Genomic DNA, 15,267 nt, shown 5'->3' with positions numbered 1-15,267 from the left:
TAATTTTTTGCTGGAAGCCGCCCAGAGTGGCTGGGGAAACCCAGCCAGATGGGTGGGGTATGAATAATAAATTATTATTATATACAAGCTATGCTTTCTGTTTAACTCGGATTTGTTGCACGATGGGCAATAAGTGAATTAGAACCTCTCTGCATCTCTAAGGATAGATCTACAACTTGGCCAAAAGCAATTCTGGAGATGTAAAGCTCCGGTTGGAGGCAGGAATTCACCAGTTGCTGGAAACCACAGGAGGGAAAAATGCTCTTTTGCTTGGATCCTGAATGCGGGGATCTCACAGACATCTGGACTGGCCACTTTGAGAACATGATGCTGGACTTAGATGGACCATTGACTTAATCCAGCAGGCTTGTCTAAGGTTCTTATGTGCTTAAATAAAAGCTGCAATTGACTAAGCAATTCAAACCTACATGCTTATTCTTTTGGCCTTTTAGTGGCATTGTATATTGTATTGTTGGTTTATTGCTATGGCCGATGGCTGACGCAAATAAAGATTCATTCATTCATACCTTCAGCCTGCATCCATTTTGTAGGCATCTAAAATGTGTAACACACCCTCATGAACAAGTATGAATAAAAGGAGGGAAAGGTTCCTCTTTAACACTGCTTAACAATCACAAAACACACTGAGCTGCCAGTGGGTGGACAAACGTCAACATATTAGCATTTATAACTGGAACATTGACTCATTTGCTAAGTAAGTCTGAGCGATAGATTTCTTTCCTACTTGAAAACGTACTCTGCGTGCCAGCTTTTTGATTACTAAACGCTGCCATGGACTAAAAACGCTGTAATTACAAATGTATGCCGCTAAGTTAATCTCAGGAAATGCCACCAAACTGAAAAATATATTTTAGCCTGCAGTCCTGGCACCATCAGAGGTACTTCAGTATAGCTTGTTCATCCTGGCTCACCTGCGGCTCAACCAGCTAAGCTGAATCTGGATGAGGCCAGAACATTTCGCCTGCCTGCTTGGCAAAGAACATTATTTTAAAGACTTGCTTTCCCTCTACCAGGCATAGGAAGAGCAATAGCCCTGCTGCTGAACAGGGTTTACATCTGATGTAAATTTACACCAGCTTCTTGTACATAGGAAAGCTACATGGGTCTGGTTGGCTTAAGCCTTAAGCCCAGTCTACTTTTAATTTTTCCTCTTTTTTTCCTCCCAGAGGTTACCTACCCCTTACTTAAGGGCTCCTAGCTGCAATGCACTTGAAGTATCTAATTTAAGGCAGTCTCTAAAAATGACAAGGGATGCGGGTGGCGCTGTGGGTTAAACCACAGAGCCTAGGACTTGCCGATCAGAAGGTCGGTGGTTCGGATCCCCGCAACGGGGTGAGCTCCCATTGCTCGGTCCCTGCTCCTGCCCACCTAGCAGTTCAAAAGCACCTCAAAGTGCAATTAGATAAATAGGTACCGCTCCGGCGGGAAGGTAAAAGGCATTTCTATGCGCTGCTCTGGTTCGCCAGAAGCGGCTTAGTCATGCTGTACGCCGGCTCTCTCGGCCAATAAAGCAAGATGAGCGCTGCAACCCCAGAGTCGGCTACGGCTGGACCTAATGGTCAGTGGTCCCTTTACCTTTACCTAAAAATGACAGCATATACCAGGAATATTTTCACCATAGAGGTGCATAGAGATGCATGGCTAGACCCATATCTGCCTTCTTGTATCTGTTATTCAAATACAGGGTTGTTATTTTTCAGTTCAGTGCCACAAGTTCAGGATTGTGCATCAGTCTCTTTCTTTTTTTTCTAGTGTTTGATCAGGGATGATAGCCAGACAAAAGAAATGAGTGTGCACATCGCGGACAATGAACCCCTTATCTTGCCACTTCTAACTCTCAAAAAAGCTATTATATATCAGCAGCTTGGGGGTGAATTCAGGCATCAATCTAATTCTCTTTTGCCCTGTCTTGTTTTTTCCCCCCTTGGGATGGGAAAAGTAAAGATTCCAAACAAATAAATAATCCTGTATAACTAGAATCAGAGATCAGAAATCTACCGTTTCTGATAGATCTCTGGTGACTGAGCTGATTGTCATTTGCTAAAACCACCTTGTTCCAAAAGAGTCGCAAAAAGTGGTTTCTGGGTCAGTTTAAAGGCACACACACAAATCAACGCAGTGCACTTTGCTTACTATAAAAATTGCTTGATATTTGCAGCTTTCATTTCTGTCATAAACGCCTTCTTCATCTTCTCGTGAGAGCCTGTTGCTGGCAATTGACCTTCAGGTTTGCTCAGCCAACCTGCAAGATAGACCAGAGAGAGCTGCAACAACTGCGCCTGCCATCACAGAATTGTACGTTTGCAAGGGACCCCAAGGGTCTTCTAGTCCACCCGTCTGCTTAAAAACATGGAATCCAACATGGCGGTGGCAGCGTCAACACATTGACTGAAGACCCAAGTCCTAGACAGACATCGCTTAAAGGCCATTTGCTTGTAACACAGTGAGTTTTATCCCTACAACCTTTGAGGCTCATAATGTTGTGGGTTAAACCACAGAGCCTAGGACATGCCGATCAGAAGGTCGGCGGTTTGAATCCCCACTACAGGGTGAGCTCCCATTGCTCAGTCCTACTCCTGCCCACCTAGCAGTTCGAAAGCACACCAGTGCAAGTAGATAAATAGGTACTGCCCCAGCAGGAAGGTAAACAGCGTTTCCGTGCATTGCTCTGGTTCGCCAGAAGCGGCTTAGTCATGCTGGTCACATGACCCGGAAGCTGTACGCCGGTTCCCTTGCCCAGTAAAGCGAGATGAGCGCCGCAACCCCAGAGTCAGTCACAACTGGACCTAATGGTCAGGGGTCCCTTTACATTTACCTAATGTTAACCATTAGGTAAATGTAAACGGTGTTTCCGTGTGCTGCGCTGGCTCGCCAGATGCAGCTTGTCAGGCTGGCCACGTGACCCGGAAGTGTCTACAGACAGCACTGGCTCCCGGCCTATAGAGTGAGATGAGCGCACAACCCTAGAGTCTGTCAAGACTGGCCCGTATGGGCAGGGGTACCTTTACCTTTAATGTTAACCATGCATTCACCTTCATAGAATATGAAAAAATGCCAGAGGAAATCCATTCATTTTTACTGATTGCTACAATTTCAGAAACTGGGAAGGCTGGGAAGAGAAACAGTTTCCTCTCCTAATTTGTTTCTTTGTCCCCTCCCTCTATAGTCTTTATTTTAAAATAAATAAATAAATTGTAAGCTCCTTTGGGGCAAATGCATACCATTTTGGTTTGTTCACCATGGGTTAATGTCTACCAGACATTTGAAGCACGGGTTAAAGCACAATTCTCCCCCCCCAAAAAAAACCCCCTAGGTGCTGTAGTTCACCCCTCATGAAGCTACAATTCCCAGCACCCTTAACAAGCCACAATACCCAGGATTTTGGGGGAGAAGACATGAGCTTTAAATTGTGTGCATGCAGCCTTTGTAAAGGGTTTATTTATGCGCGTTGGTTCTAGTGTAAATAAATAGCAAGCGGGACCCTGCAACAAAATGTTGCAGTGTGAAGTGCTTCCATTCAGGAATCCAAAACACAAGGAACCCACTGAGCACGTCCAGTTCTCATGGGTTTGTTTTTGAGGTGCCCCACAGGGCTTTTTTGTCCCCAAAGCCTGACGATACTGAGTGTATGTATGTGGGGCCATTAGGCTCCATAAGCAATGAGAGTCTCCCCTTGAAGACGCAAAGGGATGGAGTAGAGAAGTCTGAAATGATTTTAACACGCAGAAATTGAATTTTGTTTTTGTTCTGTTCTGTTTAAAGCAAAGCAAATGTGCCTTTAATGGGCAAGAGAACAGACGGACATAAACAATGCCTTAGCACATCAGATCAAAGATCCACCTGCAGTCCAGTCCACCTGCATGTTTAATAATAATAATAATAATAATAATAATAATAATAATAATAATAATAATAATAATTTATATCCCGCCCTCCCCAGCCAAAGCCGGGCTCAGGGTGGCTAACAACAATAAAATGGTACAACATTACTCAGAAGTAAGTCCCTTCAGTATTCAAGGGGGCTTACTCTCAGCAGGTAAAGTGCAACCACAACCAAACCAACCCCACCAAACCCACAAGCAAGCCACAAAAACAGCACTCTGTCCTTAGCAACCAGCACTCAAAGGTATTTTGCTGCTGTATGCAGAGGTTCTCTTGAAGGATCACAGCTTGTCACTGTTGACTTTGCCCTCCATGAATCTTTCCGCTTTTTAAAAGCCAGTGACTTATGCTGCTGAGCGAATACCGCAAATCCACTTTGTCTGTTCTTAGTAAGAGAGGAAGGCGAGAGCTTTCCATGTCTTTTAAAAAAAACCTCATCTGTTCAAATCTTTAAAGAAACAAAGCTTCTTGCTTGCAAACTAAAACAACTTTTTTTTTATTTTAACTTTCTTCTTCCCCCTCCTAACAAGTTCCAGGAGGAGAACTCTCTCCCTGGAATGCGAAGGCAATTATTTCCCTCCCGTAATGAGTGGCAGAGCAGCAGCGCATGCAATGCGACCTCCAGCCTCCTCTCCAAGCCCTTTTGCAGATAAAACGAGACTCTTGGCTCAGCCGGCACCATACCAATGAGGAATCCGAGGAGGAACACGCCAACTGACACCCCCACGGCCAGCACCCAGGAACGGCTCCTGTTGCCCCTTGCGTAGGTGGGCTCGGTGGCAGCATGCAGGGAGCTCCACATCCTTTCTGTTGCCAAAGAAAGCTTTCCCAGGCTCTGGATTCCGCCTGACCTCTTCCAGTCCCCTGCCACATATACAGAGAGAGAGAGAGAGAGAGAGAGAGAGAGAGAGAGAGAGAGAGAGAGAGAGAGACTCTGTACAAGAGGGCAAAGTCCTCACACTTTTCCTCCGCACAGATCTCGACTCCTCCTGCAGGCTACGAAGAGGGCAGGCAGAGACGAGAAGGATCCTCTGCAAACCAGGCTCCAAGTGCTGTACCGCTGCCAAGGTCTGCGGCCTGGCACTGCCATTCCTTCGCTCGGGAGGAGAGCAAAGCCAGCAACAGGTGTCTTCTCAGGCTGAGGCCACCGCTGTCCCACCGGGGATGCTCTGGAAGGGCTGGGCTGGTTTGGCAGCCTCGGTTTTGGCAGCATCCGTTGTCAATTAATGAGAGGTGCCCTTCAGGAATAAATGAATCACACAAACAGGCAAAGGTGTTGGCCGTCATAAATATAGGGATGGGGAAACGGTGGCAATCCAGATGTGGGCAGACTCCAATTCTCATCTGTACCAGCCAGTATGCTTAATAGTGAGGGACGTGGGTGGCGCAGTGTGTTAAACCACAGAGCCTAGGACTTGCCGATCAGAAGGTCGGCAGTTCGAATCCCCGCGACGGGGTGAGCTCCCGTTGCTCGGTCCCAGCTCCTGCCAACCTAGCAGTTCGAAAGCACCCCCGGTGCAAGTAGATAAATAGGTACCACTCCAGCGGGAAGGTAAATGGCGTTTCCGTGCACTGCTCTGGTTCGCCAGAAGCGGCTTAGTCATGCTGGCCACATGACCCAGAAGCTGTATGCCGGCTCCCTCGGCCAATAAAGCGAGATGAGCAACCCCAGAGTCGGCCACAACTGGACCTAATGGTCGGGGTCCCTTTACATTTACCTATGGCTAATAGTGAGGGAAGAGACATCACCTTGCCAACAAAGGCCCGTATAGTTAAAGCTATGGTTTTCCCAGTAGTGATGTATGGAAGTGAGAGCTGGACCATAAAGAAGGCTGATCGCCAAAGAATTGACGCTTTTGAATTATGGTGCTGGAGGAGACTCTTGAGAGTCCCATGGACTGCAAGAAGATCAAACGCATCCATTCTTAAGGAAATCAGCCCTGAGTGCTCACTGGAAGGACAGATCGTGAAGTTGAGGCTCCAATACTTTGGCCATCTCATGAGAAGAGAAGACTCACTGGAAAAGACCCTGATGTTGGGAAAGATGGAGGGCACAAGGAGAAGGGGACGACAGAGGATGAGATGGTTAGACAGTGTTCTCGAAGCTACAAACATGAATCTGACCAAACTGCGGGAGGCAGTGGAAGACAGGAGTGCCTGGCGTGCTCTGGTCCATGGGGTCACGAAGAGTCGGACACGACTGAATGACTAAACAACAATAGTGAGGGATGTATTCCTTTATGATGGATTAAAGAGGACATAGGCAGGAAGGGAGTCTGTCTTTCTATGTGTGGATAAATTATAAGATATATATACAATATAAATATGACAGAGAGTCTTTTAAGTTACTCTTTTTTATTATTTTGGCTCTTTTTCTTTTCTATACAATTATTCAGGGAAGTTTTTAATGTATGACGTATTAGTGTATTTCTGGTCTTTGTGGAAGCCGCCCAGAGTGGCTGGGGAAACCCAGCCAGATGGGCGGGGTACAAATAATAAATTATTATTATTATTATTGTGTTTTGTATTTTCCCTAGGGAGTTGTTGTTTTTAGTCGTGTGCAACTCTTCATGACCCCCTGGACCAGAGCACGCCAGGCACTCCTGTCTTCCACTACCTCCCGCAGTTTGGTCAAACTCATGCTGTTAACTTCGATAACACTGTTCAGCCATCTCGTCATCTGTCGTCCCCTTCTCCTTGTGCCCTTAATCTTTCCCAACATCAGGGTCTTTTCCAGGGAGTCTTCTCTTCTCATGAGGTGGCCAAAGTATTGGAGCCTCAGCTTCAGGATCTGACCCTAGGGAGAGCATTGCACAAATGGGAAGCCACTGCAGAAAAGGCCCCGTTCTCGTGTTGCCACCCTCTGGACCTCTCATGGAGGAGACACACGGAGAAGGGCCTCAGAAGATGCTCTCAGAGTCCAGATTGGTTCACATGGGGAGAGGCAGCCCTTGAGGCACTGTGGTCCTGAGCCATTTAGAATCCTATTTTGGCATTATGTGGTATAAAGTAATTATAATCATAGGTGTTTTGCAGAGCCCATTTTTCAAGTCAGAAATAAATAAATAGGCAGCACTGTGTACTGATTTGTGTCAGACTAAGACCTGAGAGACAGGATTCAATGAATTTATATGACTTTAGTGGAAATACGATAAGGATTTGAGATTTTAGGATTTAAGGGTATAAGATTTAAGGTTTCTCTCTTTTCTCTTTTTATTAGATTGGAGTATAGATAATCTTTTAGATGTTGATGGGAGTATAAGGTTTAAATGGATTAAGATAAATAAGTGAGTAAGCAGTGAAAGATGGAAAGAATTTGCTGACTTAATTAGTAATTGGAATACAAAAAGGGAGGTGGGAGCAGGTCGAGAAAATAAGTTATTGAAGGATGGAATTTTGAAAAATGGAAGTTTTTCTTTTTAAAATGTTTTTGTTTTTTTCCTCTTGTTGGTGGGGTGGAGGTGTGGTTTTTTATGTATTTTTAATTTTTGCTATCTTTGTTCTTTTTTTCTCCTTATTTTATTGTATTTTGTCTTTTTCAATTTTTTCTGTATTTGTGAAAATTGGAATAAATATTATTTTTTTTAAAAAAGAGAGAGAGACAGGATTCAAATTCCCACTTGGTCATGAGGCTCGTTGGTGACGTTGGGTCACCATCACTGCCTCTCACCCTGGCCTACATCACAAGGTTGTTGTGGCGTTGGGGAAGAACCACATGCATGACGACCACTTACAGTTCCTTGGAGAAAAAGGTCGATTATAAATGCAATGTTTAAAGACCAAATACAAGACAGTGTCTTGCATTCTGCCTTCCTATGGCTCCCATTCACCTTGTATGTTCAAGGAGGCTGCAGGCCTGTTTGTTTTATGAGCCTTTCCTGAGTGAAACAGAAAACCATAGTTCCGTTGGTAGAACATGGTGGGTTCAAGCCCCACACTGGGCAAAAGATTCCTGCATTGAAGTGGGTTGGGCTAGATGACCCTTGTGGTCCCTTCCAACCTTAAAAAGGTAGGTAAAGGGACCCCTGACTGACTCGTGGCCGACTCTGAGGTTGCAGCGCTCATCTCGCTTTACTGGCCAAGGGAGCCGGCGTATGGCTTCTGGGTCATGTGGCCAGCATGACTAAGCCACTTCTGGCGAACCAGAGCAGCGCACCGAAATGCCGTTTACCTTCCCACCGGAGTGGTACCTATTGATCTACTTGCACTGACGAGCTTTTGAACTGCTAGGTGGGCAGGAGCAGGGACCAAGCAATGGGAGCTCACCCCGTCGTGGGGATTCGAACCGCCAAACTTCTGATCAGCAAGTCCTAGCCTCTGTGGTTTAACCCACAGCACCACCCACGTCCCTTCCCCTTCCAACCTTACAATTACACAATTCTATGATCCCTTATTTAATTCTAGGAAGCAAGCAAGCAAAGGAAGCAGCTTTCAATTTCCACTAATGTTTCAAGTTTACCACTAGATGGCAGGAATACACCACGAACAATCGCTGCCATCATTCCCTGCTTTCTAGGCTTTTAACTAAGAAATTATCAGTTACAGAAAACCGCTTCCTTCCCTGCGCAGGCTTGTAACACGGTGATCTATGGGGCAGCCCACCTTTCCCACCTCCCCTCCCTCTGTGGTACGTTTGTCAGCTGCCTGCCTTTTTTCCCAACCTTAGAACCAATATGGTTATAGCTGTGTTGGATGTTTTGCCTGCGAACAACTGTAGGAGCTCAGTGCTTTTTTTCCCTAAAACAAAGTTTAGGGGTACTCTCATTTTCCTACTCATACTTAAATACTGCCCCTCAATGAGTACTTTAATCTGGGTGGCGCTGTGGAGCCTAGGGCTTGCCGATCAGAAGGTTGGTGGTTCGAATCTCCGTGACGGGGTGAGCTCCCATTGCTCGGTCCCTGCTCCTGCCAACGTAGCAGTTCGAAAGCACATCAAAGTGCAAGTAGATAAATAGGTACCGCTCCAGTGGGAAGGTAAACAGCGTTTCCATGCGCTGCTCTGGTTTGCCAGAAGCGGCTTAGTCATGCTGGCCACATGACCCGGAAGCTGTACGCCGGCTCCCTCGGCCAGTAAATCAAGATGAGCGCCGCAACTCCAGAGTCGGCCATGACTGGACCTAATGGTCAGGGGTCCCTTTACCTTTTAACTTGCGTATGTCTTTTGTAAACTGCTTTGAGTTGGATTTTGTTTTTGTTTTAGAATCAAGCAGTGCATAAATTTTATGAAACAAACAAACAAAATATCTCCATAGCCCACACTTCGCTTTAAGAAATAAAATAATGAAAGCTGAATGTTTTTGTGACAGGCAGCACACAGGAGGGGGACAAATGACCCCCCCAATTAAAGGAGATCACTCTGCATTTATTTTCCTGCCCCCCATTTCTGAACTCCTGTCATTAGCACGTGCTGTTATTTTTCTTCCTTGCTCACCTAGAAATATGCTTTGCTCCTTTGCAGATGACACCAAACTGGGAGGGGTGGCTAACACCCCAGAGGACAGGATCACACTTCAAAATGACCTTGACAGATTAGAGAACTGGGCCAAAACAAACAAGATGAACTTTAACAGGGAGAAATGTAAAGTATTGCACTTGGGCAAAAAAAATGAGAGGCACAAATACAAGATGGGTGACACCTGGCTTGAGAGCAGTACATGTGAAAAGGATCTAGGAGTCTTGGTTGACCACAAACTTGACATGAGCCAACAGTGTGACGCGGCAGCTAAAAAAGCCAATGCAATTCTGGGCTGCATCAATAGGAGTATAGCATCTAGATCAAGGGAAGTAATAGTGCCACTGTATTCTGCTCTGGTCAGACCTCACCTGGAGTACTGTGTCCAGCTCTGGGCACCACAGTTCAAGAAGGACACTGACAAACTGGAACGTGTCCAGAGGAGGGCAACCAAAATGGTCAAAGGCCTGGAAACGATGCCTTATGAGGAACGGCTAAGGAAGCTGGGCATGTTTAGCCTGGAGAAGAGGAGGTTAAGGGGTGATATGTTAGCCACGTTCAAATATATAAAAGGATGTCATATAGAGGGAGAAAGGTTGTTTTCTGCTGCTCCAGAGAAGCGGACACGGAGCAATGGATCCAAACTACAAGAAAGAAGATTCCACCTAAACATTAGGAAGAACTTTCTGACAGTAAGAGCTGTTCGACAGTGGAATTTGCTGCCAAGGAGTGTGGTGGAGTCTCCTTCTTTGGAGGTCTTTAAGCAGAGGCTTGACAACCATATGTCAGGAGTGCTCTGATGGTGTTTCCTGCTTGGCAGGGGGTTGGACTCGATGGCCCTTGTGGTCTATTCCAACTCTATGATGCTATGATTCTGTGTCCCCCTCCCCAGTTGTTTTTCTCATGTTGCCACTGGGTGGAGGAATATACACAGTGGGACTCAACCGTACGAGCCCCCACCCCAAACCTCAATTTCATGGACAGTAGTGTTATGTACTGAAGTTCTCATCCTGGGCCAGCAGGGGGATACTGTAGATAAGGAATTGAAAGTGACGTTCAGTGATTGGATAGTTACAGAAAGTTGTTACTGTTGCGTTGTAGTTGAGCTCGCTATAAGCAGGCTGGCTGAACCCTTCAGCCCAGTTTTGTTCTGGCCTGTGAATAAACAAGAGCTGTTTGAAGAATCACTGTGTCTTCTGATATGTTCACCCACAACTTAACAGGTAGGAGGCAGTTTTTGCGAATGCCACCTTTCTCTTGCAGCCCTCAAGGCCATCTCCCCTGCTCCCACCAAATTCTGTCCCAAAGGTTTCACCAGCCCTTTGGGGATTTGGCGATGGGAGCAAAGGAAGGGAGGGATGATAGAGGATTGCCTCCCAGTGGCCCTTCATAGAAGCCTCCTCTGGATCAAAGAGCTTCTATGAATGGTTGCAATTGGGGAAGGGACGGGACCAATGGCTAAAATGTTTTTATTTGAAAGACAGTCAAATCGATCTTTTAATCTACTCCTTGACAATGCCTGATGGATGCTTATATTTATGCGCTTTATTAGAAATATTGTGAATGTATGCTTTAAATTCTGTTTTCCCTCTCTGATTAGTTGAGAGTTGAGAGGTTGTTCTTGTTTTTATTTTTATTTTGATTGTGTATTTTGTGTTTCTATATTGTGATTTTATCCTGTGAACCACCCTGAGACCTGTGGGTATAGGTGGTATATAAATTAATAACAACAACAACAATAATAATGCCCTTGCCAGTTTTAAAGCAAAGCACAGCTTTATATTTTGTCTGCTAATTCAGTTGCATGCAGATAGCTATCATTTAAATAGATTAGACAATGAAAACCTTTTACTGTCCAATTGAATTTTATTTGTCTGTTGGTTTATAGAGCTGCAATAACATCAAAAGATCAGATTGGTTTGCAAAACTCTGGGCAAGCACATGCTCCAGCCTGAGGAGACCAGCCAAGGTGATGAGTTCCCCCACAAATTCATCAACATAATAATAATAATAATAATAATAATAATAATAATAATAATAATAATAATAATATATTTAACCCCCCCCCAAATCTGGCTGAGTTTTCCTAGCCACTCTGGGCAGCTTCCAACAAAAGATTAAAAATACATTAAAACATCATTCATTTAAATCTTCCCTAAACAGGGCTGCCAACAGATGTCTTTTAAACGTCAGATAGTTGTTTATTTCTTTGACATCTGATGTGAAGGCGTTCCACAGGGTGGGCGCCACTACCAAGAAGGCCCTCTTCCTGGTTCCCTGTAACTTCCAATGTCAGATTTACGTATAAGCTAAAAAAGCTATAACTTAGGGCCCCACTCTGTTGGGGCCCACCCAAAAAAATTAAGCAAAAAAACCTGGATGTACATTTCCAGTTGTATTTCAGTTCAACAATTGCTTTGATAAAATATATATTTTGTTATGTGCAAATGTCTTTAGTTCCCTATCAGGTCCATGAATTACCATATAGCATATATTCAACACAAAAAACAGCGAAAATTTGTTGATGCAGGACAGCTGGACATCTAAGGGCCCCATTACCTTCAGTAGCTTAGGCCCTCATCAAATTTAAATCCGGCCCTGGTAACTTTGTTTCGCTTCTTTAGACGTCCCCCGTCCCCCCCTGCCAAATTACAGTGTATTCTTTAAATCATACACTGACCTTGTCACGTTTGTGTCATAAGGCAAATATCTATCACATTAAGAATGTGGCCCTTAGGGTGCTGAATTATGAAGCCACCATTGCTGTCATGGAGCACAGAGCATACAAAGAGAGTTGTCTCGAACCTATGGAATGACCGGTACCTGAGAATCGGATGTACAGGAGGCTAAATTGTCTTGGGGAGCGATTTCCTTTTAGCTTAGCCTGGGGGTCCAGCTCATAAAATTGTGGATTCGTGCTTCCTAAAGCTGGTGGCTCCCCGTCAAACGACACACTGCGAGCTCTCCTTCCTATCGTGGGGTTTTCTTGCCTTCACAGAGACATAATAAAAAAAGCATATATTTATAGTCGTTTCCCAACTATCCGGCGCAGGCACCCTGTAGTAAAAATTAAATGCTGAGCATCTGCTTGAGATTTATGGTGCTGGCAGGAACATTCTCTCTCTCTCTCTCTCTCTCACTGCGCAACTTCCTTTCTCTGCAACAATAATCTCATTAGCTTGTGCTACACTCATTCTTATGTTTATTGATCTAGCAGCTCCCACCAGGCTTCCTACCTCTCTTGCAGTACACTACACTGCTGAATTTCAAAGGATCCTCTAGGGCAGGGGAAGGAAGACTTCTGGCATGTGGGATCCACTTTTGGGGGTTTTCGTGTTGTTGTTGTTTTTAAGAAGAACCCCAAGATCCACCAATAAGAACCAGAAGCAAAATAATGGGAGGGCAAATTGCTCTTAGAATTAAGGCCCGCATTCTCTGCCCAGGAATCTCTTTTCAGTACAAGAGCTGAGGTCACAATCACCTAATGATGATTGTTTTATGCAAGAATGGAAGCCTTTTTCGGATTACTTAAAAGAAATATTTTAGTGTGCCGAACAAACAAGCAGGATTTGAACTGTGAGCAATGGAAGGAATTGGAGATGGTTGTGTTGTGGTATAAGGGGCAGAAGATAAGGTTCAGCAAAGGTGCAGCAATAAAAAATCCTGTGGAAAACGGGGTGGGAGGTCAATAAACAAAAGGAAAATTCACAATGTATTAGAGTGTATATGTTATTATTACTACAACAATATGTGTATATGTTATTATTACAACAACAACAACAACAACAACAAATGTTATTATTACTATTATTATGAAAATTCAATAAAATATGATTTTAAAAAGAGTTAGGCTCACAATCCGTTTTTCCCTCAGTTCTTTTTTGAAAATTATTTTGACTATAATCATAAATAAATAGGAATAAAAATGTGCACCCCACCACCGAGACCATTCCATTGTAACTATCCAACCTCCCAAAATTTCAACACCACTTGCGATGGTTTGACCCCTTTCGGTTTTAACAGTACAAATTCTACAAATGCCCTCTCTCTCCTCAAAATCATTTCTCCTGCACATTCCCTGTCTTACCTTAATGGTACATGTTAATCTATCTTTAATAGCTATATTCCACACCTTTTTATACCATTCTTCCATTTTATATTCTGCTTGCCCCCTTCCACTTCCTAAGCTCACAATCCTTTTGCATAAAAATCCATTCTTGGTTTCTGCCACCACCTCAAGCTTTCTTCATTTGAACAACATAATTGACAAAAGAAGAAAAAGTCCTTTTGCTGAGGCTAAGCAAATGGGAGTCAGAATGGAGATCAAATCACATCTAGTAGATCCCGACAGTTCTCCTACCTGCCCCTGCTTCAGGACATGGCCCATTGAGATGTTATTCTGGAAAGCACCCCTGAAATGATTAGGAGCTCCCACACGGCTCCCATTCATTTCAATAGGACCTGAGTGAAGAAAGTCTACAGGCAGTTTTGCCCTTCGTATTTCCAAGAACCACCATGGCAATATTTTCTGCCGTAACAACCTTCAGATCTTACAAAGCAAATAGATATTGAAATCTGGTTTTATAATATTGGGCAATGATTTAAGAGTGGAAGTAGGAGAATCCCGAAGTATTGACAACTTGTCAATTTGACATCACTGCCATTTCCATTATGCTAACATGATGGCTACCTACTTGGCTGTGAGTCATGGAAGCCATTTGCTCAGGTCCTCTCCTCTGGAGCAGGAGAAAACAGGCTTGCTCCATCTTCCATTGGACAACCCTTTAGCTATTTGCAGAGGGCTATCTTATCTCCTGCTTCTTGAGATGCCTGCTTCTTGGGAGAAAAGCAATGACAAACCTAGACAGCATCTTAAAAAGTAGAGACATCACCTTGCCAACAAAGGTCCGTACAGTTAAAGCTATGGTTTTCCCAGTAGTGATGTATGGAAGTGAGAGCTGGACCATAAAGAAGGCTGATCGCCGAAGAATTGATGCTTTTGAATTATGGTGCTGGAGAAGACTCTTGAGAGTCCCATGGACTGCAAGAAGATCAAACCTCTCCATCCTTAAGGAAATCAGCCCTGGGTGCTCACTGGAAGGATAGATCGTGAAGCTGAGGCTCCAATACTTTGGCCACCTCATGAGAAGAGAAGACTCCCTGGAAAAGACCCTGATGTTGGGAAAGATGGAGGGCACAAGGAGAAGGGGAAGACAGAGGACGAGATGTTTGGATAGTGTTCTTGAAGCTACCAGCATGAGTTTGACCAAACTGCGGGAGGCAGTGGAAGACAGGAGTGCCTGGTGTGCTCTGGTCCATGGGGTCACGAAGAGTCAGATACGACTAAACGACTAAACAACAGCAACAACAACATCTTATCTCCTTTACAAAGCTAACATTTATATTGGTAGCTCCACCCACAGTTGCCCATGGCTCCACCCACCACTCAATTGTGGCCTCTGGAAAGTTGTCCAGAATGGGATGTGTCCTTCAGGCTGAGACATGTTCTCCAACCCTTGGATCACAGCCTTCAAAGATCTCCCCAGCTTTGCTATTATGTCACATTTTTCTTTACTGCTGCTCTGTGCTTTGGAAGTTCTCTTGGCATGCTGAAAAGTAAGAGAGGCAGATCAGGATCACTGTCAGTTTTTGTGTCATCCCCTGTCGTCCCCTTCTCCTTGTGCCCTCCATCTTTCCCAACATCAGGGTCTTTTCCAGGGAGTCTTCTCTTCTCATGAGGTGGCCAAAGTATTGGAGCCTCAGCTTCACGATCTAGACATTGCTCCTTGACCCCCAACATGCCTTGATGTGACCCGGGATCTTTTTTTTATGGGAGGAGGCCTGATTTAACTTAAATTCAGAAGGGCACAATTGCAATTGTTTGGTGCTCTTGAACCTCTGCAACAGTTGTC

The 15,267-nt window shown here is 44.6% G+C and overlaps 1 protein-coding gene and 1 long non-coding RNA gene across 4 annotated transcripts in view; both read right to left on the bottom strand.

Annotated features, from left to right (window-relative positions):
- The window catches only part of LOC310675550 (glutamate carboxypeptidase 2-like), a 42,953-nt gene extending 38,059 nt beyond the window's left edge, over window positions 1–4,894 (bottom strand). Inside the window, exons 1-2 of one of the 3 annotated variants that reach the window (XM_083436382.1) lie at window positions 4,588–4,894; window positions 2,155–2,263 (exon numbers count right to left, since the gene is read on the bottom strand). In XM_083436382.1, the coding sequence (XP_083292508.1) occupies window positions 2,155–2,263; window positions 4,588–4,705 (227 nt within the window). In that variant the 5' untranslated portion in view covers window positions 4,706–4,894. Of the gene's footprint in view, window positions 1–2,154; window positions 2,264–4,247; window positions 4,470–4,582 lie in introns of those variants that run through there. The other 2 variants (XM_083436384.1, XM_083436383.1) reach the window with 2 other exon arrangements.
- The window catches only part of LOC310675898, a 195,121-nt gene that overhangs the window by 133,028 nt on the left and 46,826 nt on the right, over window positions 1–15,267 (bottom strand). The gene's annotated exons all lie outside the window — the stretch shown is intronic.

Source organism: Podarcis tiliguerta (genome assembly GCF_965153285.1).
Source record: "Podarcis tiliguerta genome assembly, chromosome: 4".
In the NCBI taxonomy this organism is placed as follows: Eukaryota; Metazoa; Chordata; class Lepidosauria; order Squamata; family Lacertidae; genus Podarcis; species Podarcis tiliguerta.
The sequence above is the reverse complement of the archived record's forward strand: the minus strand, read 5'-3'. Positions and strand labels throughout refer to the sequence as shown.